The sequence below is a fragment of the Myotis myotis genome, unplaced genomic scaffold (assembly GCF_014108235.1).
Source record: "Myotis myotis isolate mMyoMyo1 unplaced genomic scaffold, mMyoMyo1.p scaffold_m19_p_7, whole genome shotgun sequence".
Taxonomy (NCBI): Eukaryota; Metazoa; Chordata; class Mammalia; order Chiroptera; family Vespertilionidae; genus Myotis; species Myotis myotis.
In genome coordinates, this window is record NW_023416379.1 from 19185388 (window position 1) to 19202427 (window position 17040).

At 40.7% G+C, this 17040-nt stretch overlaps 1 protein-coding gene across 7 annotated transcripts in view; it reads left to right on the forward strand.

Moving 5' to 3' along the window:
* Positions 1–239: 239 nt before the first annotated feature.
* The window catches only part of LAMA2 (laminin subunit alpha 2), a 480022-nt gene continuing 463221 nt past the window's right edge, over positions 240–17040 (forward strand). For 5 of the 7 annotated variants that reach the window (XM_036316414.1, XM_036316418.1, XM_036316416.1 and 2 more), the window contains exon 1: positions 253–493. In XM_036316414.1, the coding sequence (XP_036172307.1) occupies positions 367–493 (127 nt within the window). In that variant the 5' untranslated portion in view covers positions 253–366. Of the gene's footprint in view, positions 494–17040 lie in introns of all 7 variants that reach the window. The other 2 variants (XM_036316421.1, XM_036316415.1) reach the window with 2 other exon arrangements.

The following is a 17040-nucleotide window of genomic DNA, read 5'->3' on the forward strand; positions in this document are numbered from 1 at the left end:
CCACAAAGCACGCTTTCCCTGTGCAGGGATCTCACAGAGCACGGAGTCCTTCCACATCCATGCCTTTCTTTACCCCAGAAGTTCAGCTAGCAGAGCCAGCGAGGAAGGACCCCTTCTCAGAGGGCAAGACCGCTCTAGGAAAGACCTTTTCACCCGGGACCCTTTAAGGGCCTGTGCCTGGCCGTCTGCGGAGCGAGGGCGCGCGCAGGGGGAGGGTGGGGAGTGTCCTCTTTCTCCCCCCACCCTCCGCGCCGGGGCTGGGCCGCAGCCGGCGGGGCCGTCTCCTCCTCTCCCGGCAGCTGCCGCTCACGGCTCACACGCCAGGGCCGGGGACCGAGCAGCAGGGACTCCTCCGGCTCCTGAGAAATGGATCCGCTCGGGGTCACCGCGATGCCAGCAGCCGCCGGGGTCCTCCTGGTCCTGCTGCTCAGCGGGGGCCTCGGGGGCGGCCAGGCGCAGCGGCGGCAGCTGCCACAGGCGCATCAGCAAAGAGGTACAGTCGAGGCACGGGCTGTGGGTCCCATCCTTTGTCGGCCTGTCCGGTCCGGGGCTCCTCGCCGGTCGCAGACAGCTGCTGGCCCGGGACCGCCTTCTCCCTCCGCCCCCGGGAGTGCGCTCTGGGGCGCGAGGGGCGAAGTTTGGGGCAAGTTCACTTTCCACTCCCGGAGTTGGAGTTGGGTGGAGGGGTTTGCCTGTCTCCCCCGCAAAGAGCAGGACGGGCTGTTCATTGTTCGTTCGTTTCTGGGAGAACTTGCCAGCACTAGACATCCTGCACATTGATTCCCCAAATCTCTCCAAGAGGCAAACTTTTAACCAAGTGAAAAAGTGTCTTCAAATCAGATTCCTTCCCTGCAGAGAAAGGTTTCTTGAGCCGTGGCTCATCTTGGAACTTTATGGAAGGCAGCTGGTACTTTTTTTTTTTTTTTTAAGGGACTCTGTAACTATTGGAACAGGGCTTGTAAAGTAGTGAAGTGTATGGATTTTTTCTTTCATGGCAATGGCGTCTCCAGCCTCATATTGTCTTTACCCACATCCTATCTCAGGTAACTTATTATATAGTGAAATTTCTCCTTGCTTAAAATACAGACGGGATTGCTATGTCACCCGTATTTTAATTAAGACCACAGTGGCCAGACATACATACTTCAGGGGACGTTGGAAAACAGTTGTATTTTAATGCAACTCAAATTATTCTCTTCAGAGAGCCTTAATGTTTATATACATATCATTTCTGAAACTCTGGGGAGACTTTGAAGGGTTACTTTATGATCATGAATTTTAAAAGAAGCACATATGCAGTATTTTAAAACAATTTATAGTACATTATTTCAGCAAACATTTCTGTAAGTTGGAAACCATGCATCAAAGTAAAATAATTAAGAAAAATTGAGGGTTTGGTTTCAGATGTCAAAATATTTACCCAGATGTCCAAAAGCTGGAGGTTAGCAGCTTTTGAAAATTTTGATGAGGCTGAATCTGCCAAAATTTTGAAATGTACTGTTTCCTCTTTTAGTTAACTGTAATGAAGATATAGCTAATAGTTCTGATAGTTTTTCCTCTGATAATATAGTATTTCTAGCAGTACTATTTTATTTAAAAAGGAATAAAAAATACCCTAAGCTCCTTGCTACAATAATAACTCCTTGATTAAAATGCCGAGAATAAAAATGACCTAAGTTCACTATATGATTTTTTTCCCTCTTCTATTTTTGCATTTCCTTCTCTGAGAGGTAAAATGAGGTCAGTGTGGCTTAATTAATAGAATGCATGAGACAGTGATTTTGAGAATATCTCGATGACAATGATTTATAAACACATGACTTTTAAGTATTATCTTGCCTAGTTATATGATATATTTTAATAATACACAGTACTTACTACTGTTAGGCAGCTGGGACTGAAGAGAGGCCAGGAGTACCAGTCATTCTTTTTACTACAGTGGGGCAGAAGCTCAGAGCATGCAGAGCAGGGACCGAGTGGGTTCATGAGGATTGCCTCTAGCTCAGTGGTTCTCAACCTTCCTAATGCTGCCACCCTTTAATGCAGTTCCTCATGTTGTGGTGACCCCCAATTTCATTGTTACAAATTGGACATAATTAAAGCGTAGTGATTAATCACAAAACAATATGTAATTATATATGTGTTTTCCGATGGTCTTAGGCGACCCCTGTGAAAGGGTCGTTCGACCCCCAAAGGGGCCGCGACCCACAGGTTGAGAACCGCTGGTCTAGCTTCTTTCTCTCTTATTTTCTCCCCACTCTTTTTCCCTCTCCCCCTCTCCCCTCCCCCTTCCTCATCCCTTTCATTCTTCTTTCTACCCTCCCTCCCTCTTCTTCCCTCCCTCCATCCCTCTTCACCCCTCCCTCCCACCTCTCTCTTTTTCTCTCTGTCATCAGACAAAATTAACTGTGATTTCTATGGTCTAGGTACAGGTTGAGGTGGATACAGAGGGGAGCGTTTATAATGCCGTTCTGTTCAGAGAAAACTTGGACACTATATACATGAGATTCTATGCAAAATAGCTCTAGTAGCATTGAGTGTACTAGGGACTGCTGTATTCTACATTCTAGAATATGTTGTGTATTTTATAGCTCCTTTAGAGTATTTTTAGGATTTGTTCAAGGATAAATGCTTGAAATCTGATAATATTAAAAGTATATGTAAAATATATTCCATAATGTCTTAAATTTGTATCGTGCTTTCTGATGTAAAAATGCCTTATGTACATGAGCTTATTTAACCTTCAGCTATAGTTATTCTTACTGGACAAACCTGAGTCTTGGAGGAGCTGTGACTTAAGTTGATGCAATTGACAATAACCTAATTTTTAACAACTGAAGTAACTTAGTTTGGTTTATGCTAAAATTCTCTTTTTTATGATACCAAGATTTCTTTCCATTTATTTTTTGAGGCCTGTATCCTTTCCAATGTTATAGGCTAAATCAAACTCTCAGTAAAGATCATTGGATATGAGTTCAATACAAGTATTTTCTTGGTTATCTGGACTTCCTGGCTAGGCACTAATTATTTAGAATGAGTTCTGTTTTCTCTCTTAGTACAGTGCCAATTTATTAAGAATGTTGACATGAAGTAATCGTTTTTAAATGTTGAATTGAGTTAGAACCTTACAAGATATTTTATTTGTTTTTTTAAATCTTGTGTCGTTTCTGTAGTATGCAGAATTGTAGTATGAAAAACATTGATTCAGAAAGAATGATATTCCAAAGAAACCCTTTAACTAAATTTAAGATTGACAAAATAGGAGAATGATGTTCAAAATGGTTTTGCAATTCAGTAAGGCAGTACATATACTCATTCCCTGACATTGTTGTGAATAGTATGTGGAAATGGCAATGTGATGGTAGGTAAATCACAACTGATTACAAGTGGCTACCAAAGAATATTGCAGAGTGGATCAAGGTTAATCTGGGAAGAAGTCTCTAGAAGCATGAGAGAGGTTTCCTTATGTTCATTTGACTTGGTAATGGCTTGATGGAAAGCATAAAATCCAAGCTTATCAGAACTGCAGGTGGTCCAAAATTGATGTGGGTAGCTAAACTGGTAAAAACAGATTTAGGAACTTCAAAGGACACTGTAGCATAGACCATGAACGGGACATCCTGAAGTTGGTTTTATTATTTGTATCTAGATGTTAAATAATTTCATATGCCCTATTCTGGAAATTTGTTGTTTCCTTTGTATAAATATACTAGGGGCCCAGTGCATGAACTTGGGCACATTGAAAGGAAGTGTGAGCCATGACGCTATGGTGGGCACAGGGGCAGGTCTCGGCCCATCCTCCGTGCCCCCACCGGCAGCCCTGCTCCCACGTGCTGACAGCACAGAGTGATTGGGGCCGGAACCAGCAGCGGGTATGAGTGGGGCCAATGCTATCAGCAGGTGCAAGTGGTAGCTGCTGCCCTGACCGCCCCTCAGGAGCAGAGGGAGGTGGAGAAGCCCATAGGGGTGATTGGGGCCGGGAACAGGCACCAGCAGTGGGTGCGAGTGGCGGCTCTGGTGCTGGCTGTGGGTGCAAGTGCCAGGCTGGACTGCAGTGAGCAGGAGCAAAGAATTTTCAGTAACCACCAGAGGCTTGTCCCGATGACAGCGAACAGCGCCCCGCCTTGTTCTGGCACCCCTGCTCACCTGCTCCACCATCCCTTCACGGCTGATGCCCGCCATGTTCCATGCTCTGCCACCTGTTGATGCCCACCATGTCCCGTGGATGCCCCCTGGTGGTCAGCACATGTCATAGCGACCAGTTGTTCGGTTGTCCGGTTGTTCTGCCATTTGATCTATTTGCATATTAGGGTTTTATATGTATACTAGAGGCCCGGTGCACAAAAATTTGTGCACTCAGGGGGGAGGGGGGGGTCCCTCAGCCCGGCCTGTGCCCTCTCGCAGTCTGGGACCCCTCGGGAGATAATGACCTGCTGGCTTAGGCCTGCTCTCGGGTGGCAGAGGGCAGGCCCAATCCCTAGGTGCAGCCCCTGGTCGGGCTCAGAGCAGGGCTGATTGGGGAGTTGGGGCGCTGCCCCCTGTCATGCACAGAACAGGGCGGATTGGGAGGTTGCGATGCCATCCTCAGTCATGCTCAGGGTAGGGCCGATTGGGGGATTGGGGCACCGCCCCCTGTCACACTCAAGGCAGGGTCGATGGGGAGGTTATGGTGCAACCACCTGTCATGCACAGAGCAGGGCCCATCAGGGGGGTTGGGGCTCATACCCTGTCACGCACAGAGCAGGGTCAATCAAGGGGTTGGGGAGCTCCCCCCTGTCATGCACAGAGCAGGGCCCATCAGGGGTTTGGGGAGCTCCCCCATGTCACTCACAGAGTAAGGCCGATAGGGGAGTTGGGGCACCGCCCCCTGTCACACACAGAGCAGGGCCGATCAGGGGGTTGGGGCACCGCACCCTGTCACACTCAGGGCAGGGCCGATGGGGAGGTTATGGCTCTACCCCGTCACACACAGAGCAGGGCCCGTGGGGGGGCGGTTGGGGCGCCGCCCTCTATCACCCACAGAGCAGGGCTGATCAGGGGGTTGGGGTGCCGCACCCTGTCATGGACAGAGCAGGGTGGATAGGGAGGTTGTGGCCCCGCCCCCTGTCACACACAGAGCCGCAGGGTGATCAGGCGGTTTGGGCGCTGCCCCTTGTCACGCTGATCCCAGTGCTGGGAGGCCTCGCGGCTCTGCTGATCCCTGTGCTGGGAGGCATATTACCCTTTTACTATATAGGATAGAGGCCTGGTGCACGGGGTCGGGCCGGCTAGTTTACCCTGAAGGGTGTCCTGGATCAGGGTGGGGGTCCCGCTTGAGTGCCTGGCCAGCCTGGGTGAGGGGCTGATGGCTGTTTGCATCTGGTCACACCCCCTTCAGGGTGGGGGTCCCCACTGGGGTGCCTGGCCAGTCTGGGTGAGGGGCTGAGGGCTGTTTTCAGGCTGGCGGGTGACTGAAGCTCCCAACCTCTCCTTTTTTTCTTTTTTCTTTTTTATTCTGGGCCAGCTTTAGCTCTGAGGCTTGGCTCCAGCTCTTAGGCCTTGGCTGCTGAAAGCAGTTATCTGGTTTGTTTGGGTTCTATAATCGAAACACTGTTTCAACTCCAGCTCTGAGATCCCGGCTGGCTGAAAGCAGGTTTCTGGAGTTTGTTTAGATTCTATATTTGTAACAATGTTTCAAACTGCAAGCTCAGAGGCCAGCAGTGGCAGGCGGGGAACGTTGGCTTCCTCCGTCACTGAAGCAAGCAAGCCTCTTGTTCACTTCAATCTGCCTGGCTGCCGGCCGCCATCTTGGCTGGCAGTTAATTTGCATATCGCCCTGATTAGCCAATGGGAAGGGTAGGGGAGGTATGGCTAATTACCATGTTTCTCTTTTATTAGATAGGATATAGATAGATAGATAGGTAGATAGATAGATAGGAATGACACAAAGACAGGAATAGGAAAGACAAGTCTGAATTGCAGTAAGTTAAATGTGAATAGATAGTGTGACTTGGTGAAATGTTAACTGACTTTTATTAAAAACTCATAGGAAAATATGGGTTTTTGCTGAAACCGGTTTGGCTCAGTGGATAGAGCGTCAGCTTGCGGACTGAAAGGTCCCAGGTTCGATTCCGGTCAAGGGCATGTACCTGGGTGCCGGGAGCCGGTCCATGCTTGCTGTTTCAAGGGACCTGGCATATATGGCATACTGTTTTTAATATGTTTGCTCACCTTCTTGGCACTATGTGTTTTAACCAAGGTCTCTGAGAAAGGTTGTTTCCCCAGGTAGGGATTTTCCCCTGAAGTTAGGGAGGGAATAAAACCTCTTAACTAAGTGCCAGGCGGGTAATTAATCACTTTAACTACGAACAATCATGCTTAAGCTACATAATCTTTACTCCCTGGAATGGAGATAAGAAACGCCCTAACCTTTGTAATAGAGATTGATAGGATTGAATCAACTGGTATAAATACAGATGTAATAAGACAGTAAGACACAGAACTTAGAACACAGAACTTGGAACACAGAACTAAGAAGACAGAACCTACACAGAACTAGAGACAGAAGAACTTCGCTGGAGAGAACATGGCAAAAGATCCTGGACTGAACCTGACTACAGAAATTGGCAAGAGAACCTGACTAGAACCTGGTGACTGAACCTGGCTGGAGAACCTAGCAAGAGAACATGGACACAGACCCTGGCAGGAGATCCTAAGCAGAACCTCTCTGGAGATCCGAACCAGAACTTCGCTGGAGATCCAGACCGGAACTTGGCTGGAGATCCTGGCTAGGCTGCTGGTCTCTGTGTCATTCCTTCTTCGCTGACTCCATCCACACCTTTGGGGACCCCTGGACCTGCTGGGGTTGGACCCCGGCCCCTGGGTTGCGGGCATATCCCCAGTAGGAGATGTGCAGGAGGCTGCTGATCGATGTTTCTCTCTCATTGATGTTTCTAACTCTCTTTCTCTCTCCCTTCCTCTCTGTAAAAAATCAATAAAATATATTTGGAAAAAAAAAGAAAAATATGGGTTTTTATTACATACTGATTATTCGTTGGTTGTTAAAACACAACAAGCGCTTCATTGACAATGGATGTAAATTCAGATGAGGTGGAGCACACTTAGTTAGGGGCCTGAAAATATTGTTAGAGGAGGGCTATTCTAAGAAGAGTCTGTAAGTTTAGAGAAAGACTTAGGAAATCATAACAGATATTCTCAGAGTTTAGAAAAGATGGTTATATGGAAAAGAGGATAAATGCCTTTCCTAAAGCCTGAACTCAGGTAGAAGGAATAGCTAAGAGGAATGTCTGAGTTCAATACAATGGGAGGAAACGTGCTCCCTCTCCCCATTCTGAGTGGTTCAGAAATAGATGGGTTGAGTTGGAGCACCTAGCTTCTGGAAGTGTCCATACAGTGGGTAGAGATATAGGGGTGATTTGGTGTGAAATGCCTCCACAGAGAAGTTAGAAGTCATCAAGTCTCCAGTCTTTTTCCAAGTCAAATATTCTAGGATTGCATTCTATTATATTTTGGAGTTCAAACTTGCATTTAAACTTCTGAATTTTGAAAAAATGTTAAGAAAATATTAAATGTATATAAGTGTGTTTTTAGATGCCTTTTGGGATTTAAAATAAAGACATATTTGAGACAACCTTCACATAATTTAGGCACACATGCTCAAAATTTAATGTGGAATTTCCACTTCACCATCAATTGCAGTTCTAAAACATCCTGTGTTATAAAATGTGAAAACACTTTATAAATTACCTGAAAACTTTTCAGGAATTTTATTGTGGCTGTGAACCTGAAATGAATTTTTTTTGGTATCTTCCTTTGCTTCATGTGTAACTTGTTGACTTGTTCACTACACGCTGATCTAATAGTGTAGTTAAAATTATTCATAAAATATAAATGTATGGCTGAGAATAAAAACTTTCAACATTGACTAAAATGTTATAGGTGCGGTAGAACTTTTTAAATGACATATTTTATATTATATTTATTCTTACACATCAGTGTATACTTTTCTATGCTAGTATTTCATCCAAAGTAATGAACTCAAGAGTTGTTAGGGATTATGTACATGTTCTACCAATTATTCTGTAATTCACTTCAGTTGCCATAGCTCCTAAAATATGGGATAATTGTCACCTACACTAATAACTACAGTGTTTACCTACTTTATATATAATTACATAAAAACTCAAATAGGTATCCCAAGAGTTATTCCTAGGTATTATGCTATAAGAAGGCATGAGTCTATATTTTATAGGAGAGACTTAGTTAAATAGGAGTAGGATTTGTAGTTCTTATAACTTTTAACTATATTGTAAAAGGTATGGCTCAAAAGAGTTTACTTTTTGCTAGATTTTACTTTGCAGTATTTCCTCAGTCTTTATATAAAGCAGATAATTGTGATTTTTTATTCAGACATTTATTAAATAGTGATTATTCATTCACAGTGACTAATGTGCTAGACATTTCTACTTGGACCTCAAAGACTAAATCATTGTGCTTTCTTTTGATTCAAATAGATTTGACAGTGAACTATAAGAAAAAATTCACTTGAACTTTATATGATATCTCACATCTCCTTTCATAATCTGCTTTACAGTTATGGGGTCACAATTTTAGACCACAATGGAAGAGGAGGAATTGGGACCTAGTGGGCTCCAAAATAGGGAAAATTAACTTTAACCTAGTCTATACATACATGGCATGATCAATGGGGTGGCTAGCCGCCTAAATTACAGAGTCCAAAGGATGTATGGAATGCAAGGTTGTTTCTAGTCAACATAACTCTCCAATAGGACTATACCATGTGGGTGCAGCATGGCTGGAAGAGTTTCCAAGCAGTGTAATAATAATAATATCAACTCCAGGTCTTCTGTCTGGTTTGCAATAGGTCCCTATTTAGCAGCTGGAGACTGTGAACAAAATGAGAAAGTGTTGTCAGTGCCCAAATTATTTAGCTTGTAAAGCAGAAGATTGAGGTTTAGGATTTGTGTACAATCACAACTTTGAACTGGGTAGTTAAGCAGGAACTTAGGTAGAAGCCCAGTTGTAGTGAATGAGAAGACAAGGTAGAGATTAGAGAAAGACAGAACTCGATTGGTTCTCAAGACTCATTCCAGGCTCAGTATATATCAGGCAGACAGAAAGGATGCTAATTCTGGGCTGAACCAGTAAGACTCAGTTCAAAGGTCAGAATTTGTGCAGGAAATTGGTGGGGTTGGGCCTATGTGTATTGAAATGTGGTTAATGCTTTTGCATGTATCTGTCCAATTTTCCCAACACCATTTATTGAAAAGACTGTCTTGACTCCATTGTATGCTCTTGCCTCCTTTGTCGAATATTAATTGGGCATAGTGGTTTGGGTCGATTTCTGGGGTCTCTATTCTATTCCATTTATCTATATGTCTGTTCTTGTGCCAGTACCAAGCTGTTTTAAGAACAGTGGCTTTGTAATACAGTTTGATATCTGGTATTGAGATCCCACCTACTTTGTTCTTTCTCAGGATTGCTGCAGCTATTCGGGGTCTTTTTTTATTCCAGATGAATTTTTGGAACATTCGTTCTAGATCTGTGAAATATGCTGTTGGTAATTTAATGGGGATTGCATTGAATCTATAAATTGCTTTGGGTAGTATGGACATTTTGATGATGTTGATTCTACCAATCCATGAACACGGTATATTCTTCCATCTGTTTATGTCTTCCTCTATCTCAACTCACACCATACACAAAAATAAACTCAAAATGGATAAAAGACTTAAACGTAAGACGGGAAACCATAAAAATACTAGAGGAATCCACAGGCAGCGAAATCGCAAACATATGCCGAAGAAATTTCTTCTCTGATAATGCTCCTAGGGCAATGGAAACTAAAGAGAAAATAAACAAATGGGACTACATCAAAATAAAAAGCTTTTGCATAGCAAAGGAAACCATCAACAAAACAACAAGAAGACCCACTACATGGGAGAACATATTTGCCAATGATACCACCGATAAGGGTTTAATTTCCAACATTTACAGGGATCTCATGAAACTTAACAAAAGGAAGATAAACAACCCAATAAAAAAATGGGCAACGGACCTAGATAGACACTTTTCGAAAGAGGACATACAGAAGGCCGAAAGACATATGAAAATCTGCTCAAAGTCACTAATTATACGAGAGATGCAAATCAAAACGACAATGCGTTATCATCTCACACCTGTCAGAATGGCTATCATCAACAAATCAACAAACAACAAGTGTTGGAGAGGATGTGGAGAAAAAGGAACCCTTCTGCACTGCTGGTGGGAATGCAGACTGGTGCAGCCACTGTGGAGAACAGTATGGAGCTACCTCAGAAGACTAAAAATGGAACTCCCATTTGACCCAGTGATCCCACTACTAGGAATATATCCCAAGAAACCAGAAACGCCAATCAGAAAGGATATATGCACCCCTATGTTCATAGCAGCACAATTCACCATAGCTAAGATTTGGAAACAGCCTAAGTGCCCATCAGCAGATGGGTGGATTAGAAAACTGTGGTACATATACACAATGGAATATTATGCTGCGGTAAAAAAGAAGGAACTCTTGCCTTTTGCAACAGCATGGATGGAACTGGAGAGCATTATGCTAAGTGAAATAAGCCAGTCAGAGAAAGATAAATACCACATGATCTCACTCATTTGTGGATTATAGAGAACAACATAGACTGATGAAAAGGGACAGACCCAAAGACTGAGAAACAGCAATCAGGCTATCAATCCCCAGAAGGAAAGTAGGGGAGGGCGGGGGTAAGGGGAAGAGATCAACCGAAGGACTTGTATACATGTATATAAGCCAAACCAATGGACATGGACAACAGGGGGATGGGAGCATGAGTTTGTGTGTGGGGGGGAGGTTGGGGGTTAATGGGGGGGATGAGGACACATTTGTAATACCTTAACTAATAATAATAAAAAAAAAAATTAAATTAAAAAAAAAAAAAAGAAATGTGGTTAATGGATGAATGTGTTCAGTGAGTAAAACAGACCAAAAAAATCCCTGCTCTTGTGGAGTTTATGTTCTAGTTAAGGAGACAGAAACTATGATGGATCTATAATGAATCAGTAATGTAACTAATACCTATCTTCCATAGAATGTAGTGGGCCATGAGATTCCTGGACAATCAAGTATCGCAGGAATGAAGAGTCAGGAGTTCTAATGGTGGAGGGAGGTTGGCTGCTATTTTCAATAGAGTGATGACGGTTGACCTCATTGAGAAGGTCACATTTGAGCAAACACTTGAAGGTGATGTGGGAGGGATTCACACAGATAGCAGGTGGAAGATAAGTACTCTCACATGGAGAACAGGCTTATACAGTCTAAGGCTGACAAGAACTTGGAAGGTCAGAGAAATAACGGTGGGAGAGGGGGAAGAGCTGGGTCATTGTAAAGATTCTGCCTTTCAGCCTGAGGGAGATGGGTGGCATTGGAGAGTGTTGAGCAGAGTTAATGAATGAATAAAATACTATTTAACATTTATTTTTTCAAGCAGACTCTAATCCATTGGACTAGCCCGTGGTCGGCAAACTGCGGCTCTCGAGCCACATGCAGCTCTTTGGCCCCTTGAGTGTGGCTCTTCCTAAGCCTTAGGAGTACCCTAATTAAGTTAATAACAATGTACCTACCTATAGAGTTTAAGTTGAAAAAATTTGGCTCTCAAAAGAAATTTCAATCGTTGTACTGTTGATATTTGGCTCTGTTGACTAATGAGTTTGCCGACCACTGGACTAGACCAATAGACCAAATGTAGTGTTATTTTAGATTTACCTCCTGGCCCAAACCTCCCATTCATTGAGCATATTTCAGTTATTGCATTGTAGAGTATTCTACCTCAACTATCTTATCATTGGAAAGCTCAGTTGCATCTTTGTAAAACCTTTCTTTTCTTTCTTTCTTTTTTTTAAAAATTTCCTTTTGGTATCTCAATTATATTCCACAAAAAAAAGATCATCAGTATCTGAAAACAACTCAAGGAACTGCTACATATCCTTTTATATTTCCCCACTGTTCTTAGGAAAATGCCATAGGTTTCTTTGAGAAATTTAAACAAATGTGCACATTAAAACAAAAATAAATTATTCATAATCCCATATGAATATGTATATTTGTTGCTTTCTCTTTCTTATTGTTCATTTCATTATCAGAGGTAAAGTTTTGATACTATGTTGAAAATGACACAATGATGTGTTAATCTGATTACTTCTTTTATGACATAAACTTTGAAAGGTTATCTATTTTTACAATCAGAACTTAATCTGTTTCAATTTTTATGACTTCTTTAAAGATAACTGTAAGTCTTTCAGTAACCTTTGGAGTAAGGTAATGCAATTTTGGCCTGACTAAATTCTATTATTTTTAAAAAATTTAGGCGAAGAATATTGCATAGCCTCTCTCTCTCTCTCTCTCTCTCTCTCTCTCTCTCTCTCTCTCTCTTTCTCTCTTTCTCTCTCTCTCTCTCTTTCTCTCTTTTCCTCTCTCTTTTTCTCTCTCTCTCTCCTGGTATATAGAGTGTGCACACTAAATAGTGAATGATATAATAACAGAAAGAGGAAAGCTAACTTTTAGGAAAACACACATACTTTTAAGTGTTGAAAATTATGGACAAAGTTAAGAGCATGATGCTACCCATTGCAGGCAGTTAAAATCTCTACTCACATACAAAAAAAGACCAAAGATAGAATTAGCCAAGACATGAAGAAAAGGTGTAAAATCTTGGAATGCTAAAACATGATGTTCTCACTAACTGTTTAAGTAAAAGTGATGTTTCCAGGAGACCACCAGCTGTCATTTAAAATATATCATAGAAGCTAATATTCTAGACTCCCCACCAGTTTCCTTCCCATGCCTCCATACTTTTCAAGCTTATAAGGTGGAAAGGATTCCCATTTTACTTTTTCCAAATTAATCTGTTTTCACTCGCTTTTTGTAAAGACAGTTCCCTCCCTCCATGCCTTTACTAAGTTGTTTGAAACATCACAAAACTTTCCTCTTTCCTTGGCACACCCTACGTTTGCACACCATACCTCCTCTTCTACATGTAAAATGGAGTTAAAAGCTCATTTCCTCCATGTGCTCAGTGATGAACCCTATATCTGATCATGTCTGTCACCTCTGCCCCTCAGATCATTATGTTGAGTGTAACTCTTCATCATATCATGTTTTTGATGTTTTTTTCTTCCTGGATTTATGCCTTTATATGTTGAGAGTGTGGGAGAGGTGGTATTTGTGCTGAAATTATTTTTATTTTTTAAATACCAACTGAAGCACCTAGTGATTGAATTCTGTGGGAAATTAAGAGGCCATTGCAACATTTTCAATTGGGAATTTACTTAAATGGAATAGAAACATGGCGTGACACTTTAATTCTTATTCCCTTGGGGGGTGTTCTTCATAGATAGAAAAGTAAAGTGACTGAAAAGACAATATGGATCAAATACTAAAGAAACTTTGCATTCGACTATGGAATTATTAGCATACTAGCAAATTAAATACTTCAAGTTAAATATTCTACTAAAACTGGGAATTAATGTCAAACACTTAAAAAATTCTGTTTGCTGAGTAGCTAATATAACTTTTAGAGCAGAGCCTATAAACTAAGTGTCTAAATTTAAGTTACTACATAACTTGGTTATCTTGATTTTTTATGGAGAGAGAAAATCAAATCCTATCTGATAGTCTAAATTACAGCCTCTTTTTTTTCACCATGCTGCTATCATATGTTTTACATTTGTGTAACATCTGGCATCTAAGAAGTTTTATTGCCTTTACCACCATTTCCACTCCTCTGTGCAAAGCTTTTTTTTTTTTTTTTTTTTTGGCATGAAGCAGTACAGGATATCCCTGCAGTTGGAGTAAGGGGTATCCCCTGAGTCACTTACCTGATAAAAATAGGAAGTGATAAAATAGAATCCCAGTTTGTCTAAACCCAGACATGCATTCTAGTTCTACATAAATTCTCTCTAATATTGAAAGTAGCAATTTTTCTTTAGAAAAGGAGAAAGCTAATATGAAAATCATAGTATTATAACAATATTTAGGGATGGTAGGGTTATAATAATTGAAATTTGAATCTGTAGGTGATGTAACATGGTTTTTGATTTAGTAAAAAATGATGATTTCTCATGTTCTCCAGAGGGAAATGTCCATTTTTTTTAGTGTGTTTCAGTTAATTCTTACTTCTTTCTCCACTTAATTGAAGTGTTTAATTAATTTTCTATTCTACTCATAAATACGACCAGACACAACTTAGAATTTGCATGTTGTGTTGTTTTATATTAATAGCACATCTATTTTCAATCTTTTACTTAGATTTTATATGCTTTTATATATTAGGGACTAAAAATGGAATTTATTATAATCCAGTTATTCAAGTGTTGCTGTTAAAATATGTTATTTTGAATACTCCCTTTGAGGAATCTGGGAGACTTACAATGAAATCATCGTTTCACCAGATTTCTTTTTAATAAGACATTCACCATTACTGGAATTATATTTTGTGCATTACATCCCATTGATGTAATTTTAAACTTCCATTATACTTCACTATAAATGGAATTTCATTATATCCGACTCCATTATAAGTGGGTTACAGTATTGTTGACATTTCCAGATCTTAGTGTCTTGGTATACTCTGCATTATAATGCATTATGTGTGCCTTTAATTCTATTCTAGAGAAAGTACTATTGATTTACATGGTTGTGTAGGAGAGTTTTGTTTAACTCCATTGCTTGATTTCATGGTGGCTTTTTCTCTCCCTGATATCATTTGAAAATATATCTCAGTGTATTTTATCCAATAGTTTGGATAAAAATAAGAGAAAACTTATGGATTATAAATATGTTTTTGTGAGTTTTCTCTATGTCTTTATATAAAGCCTTTGTGGATCTTAAGCTATAATTGTAGCTTTCTCTTACAACTTTCTTTTATTCTATACTTTATTGTGAAGCTCTTGTAGAAAATTATTTTAAATAGTGCTTAGGACACCTTTCTCTTTTAAAGAGTGAAATTAATGGGACTACATCAAACTAAAAAACTCCTGCACAGCAAAAGAAACCATCAACAAAATGAAAGGGGAACCCACTGTAAGGGAGAACATATTTGGCAATGATACATCTGATAAGGGGCTAATTTCCAAAATATATAAAGAACTTAAGCAACTCAACACCAGGAAGTAAAACAATCCAATTCAAAAATGGGCAAAGGCCCGGAATAGAAACTTCTCCAAAGAGGACATACAGATAGATAGCCAATAGACATTTGAAAAAATGCTCAATGTCACTAATCATCAGAGAGATGTAAATTAAAACCACAACAAGATATCACCTCAGGCCTTCCAGAAAGGCTACTGTCAATAAATTAACAAACAAGTGCTGGCAAGGATGTGGAGAAAAGGGGACCCTGGTGCATTGTTGGTGGGAATGCAGATTGGTGCAGCCACTGTGGAAAACAGGGTGGAGCTTCCTCAAAAAATTTAAAATGAAACTGCCTTTAACTCAGCAATCCCACTTCTGGAAATATATCCTAAGAATCCTGAAACACCAATTAAAAAGAATGTATGCACCCATATGTTCATAGCAGCATTATTTACAATAGCCCAAATCTGGAGACAGCCCAAGTGCCCATCAGTAGATGATTGGATAAAAAAGATTGGTACGTTTATACAATGGGATACTACATGGCCATAAAAAAGAAGAAGCACTTACCTTTTGGGACAGCCTGGATGGACCTGGTGATTATTATGCTAAGTGAAATAAGCTAGTCAGAGAAAGACATATATCATATGTCCCTTATATGGGGAATCTAATGAACAAAATAAACTGACAAACAAAATAGAAAAAGAGGCATGGATACATGGAATAGGCTGACAACTGTTAGAGGGAAGGTGTGTAGGGAGGACTGGATGAAAGAAGGTGAAGAGATTAAAAAAGAATATATATGCATAAAGCCCATATACACAGACAACAGTGTGGTGATAGCCAGAGGGATCGGGGAATGGGGACATCTGTAATAGTGTCAACAATAAAAAGAAAAAGAAAGAAATGCCCTTCACAGCAGTTTTAATAAGCATTTTTAATTCAACAATAAAGTAATTTGGATGGAGCATAATTTTTGTTTGTTTCTATGTCCCAAGAGGCTAGATTTCCTGCTAAGTTCCTTAGCATTATTGCCAGGTCAGGACCGAGGCATATAAACATGAAACATGTTGCTCAGCATCTGGAAGGCAGAATACAATAAGCATTGTTAATTTAGTTGAAGAAAAAGACAGCTGTGTAAGATTAGCTTTCTTGTGTGTGTGTGGGAGTTAACAGAATAATGTCTCTTTCCAAAAGATGTGTATGTCTTTCTTTTGCTTATATGCAAATTTTAATTAATGAACGAATTCATCAGCTAAATGAAACAATAAATTGTTTTATAATTTAGTTGGAAATTGGTTGACAAGTTGTCTTCTGAGTAATGATATGAAGTTCTAGAAACCAGATAACTTCTACAATCTCTCTAGCCCAGTGATTTTCAACCTGTGTGCTACAAAACACTGGTGTGCCACAGAATTCCTAAAGAGTGCAATGTCTGACTATTTAATCAGGGGCACTGACCTCTTCTCTCTTAGATTTTCAAGCAAAAAAAAAAAAATGACAACAGCCAACACAACAATAGCAGTTTGGTGTGAATGAATCAAAATTCAACCTTGTCATTGTCAGATTGGCAAAATATAGCATATAATTTTTGTTGTGCCACAAAATTTTAGTAATGTATTTGTGTGTGCCACGAGGTGAAAAAGTTTGAAAATCACTGCTCTAGACTATGCACTATATTCTGGGTCATAGTTTCCTGTAGAACAACTCTTATTTCCAAAATCAACCTTTATGTTAACCATTATTTAGAGCCCTGGCCTAACTGATGTCTTGCAATTAAACTGCCATTGTTCTCCAGTCTGTACTTTGATCATTCTCTAGGTTATGTAGATGTGTGTAATAAGATTCCTTAATGTAGTTTGTATGTTGAGTTTAAACCT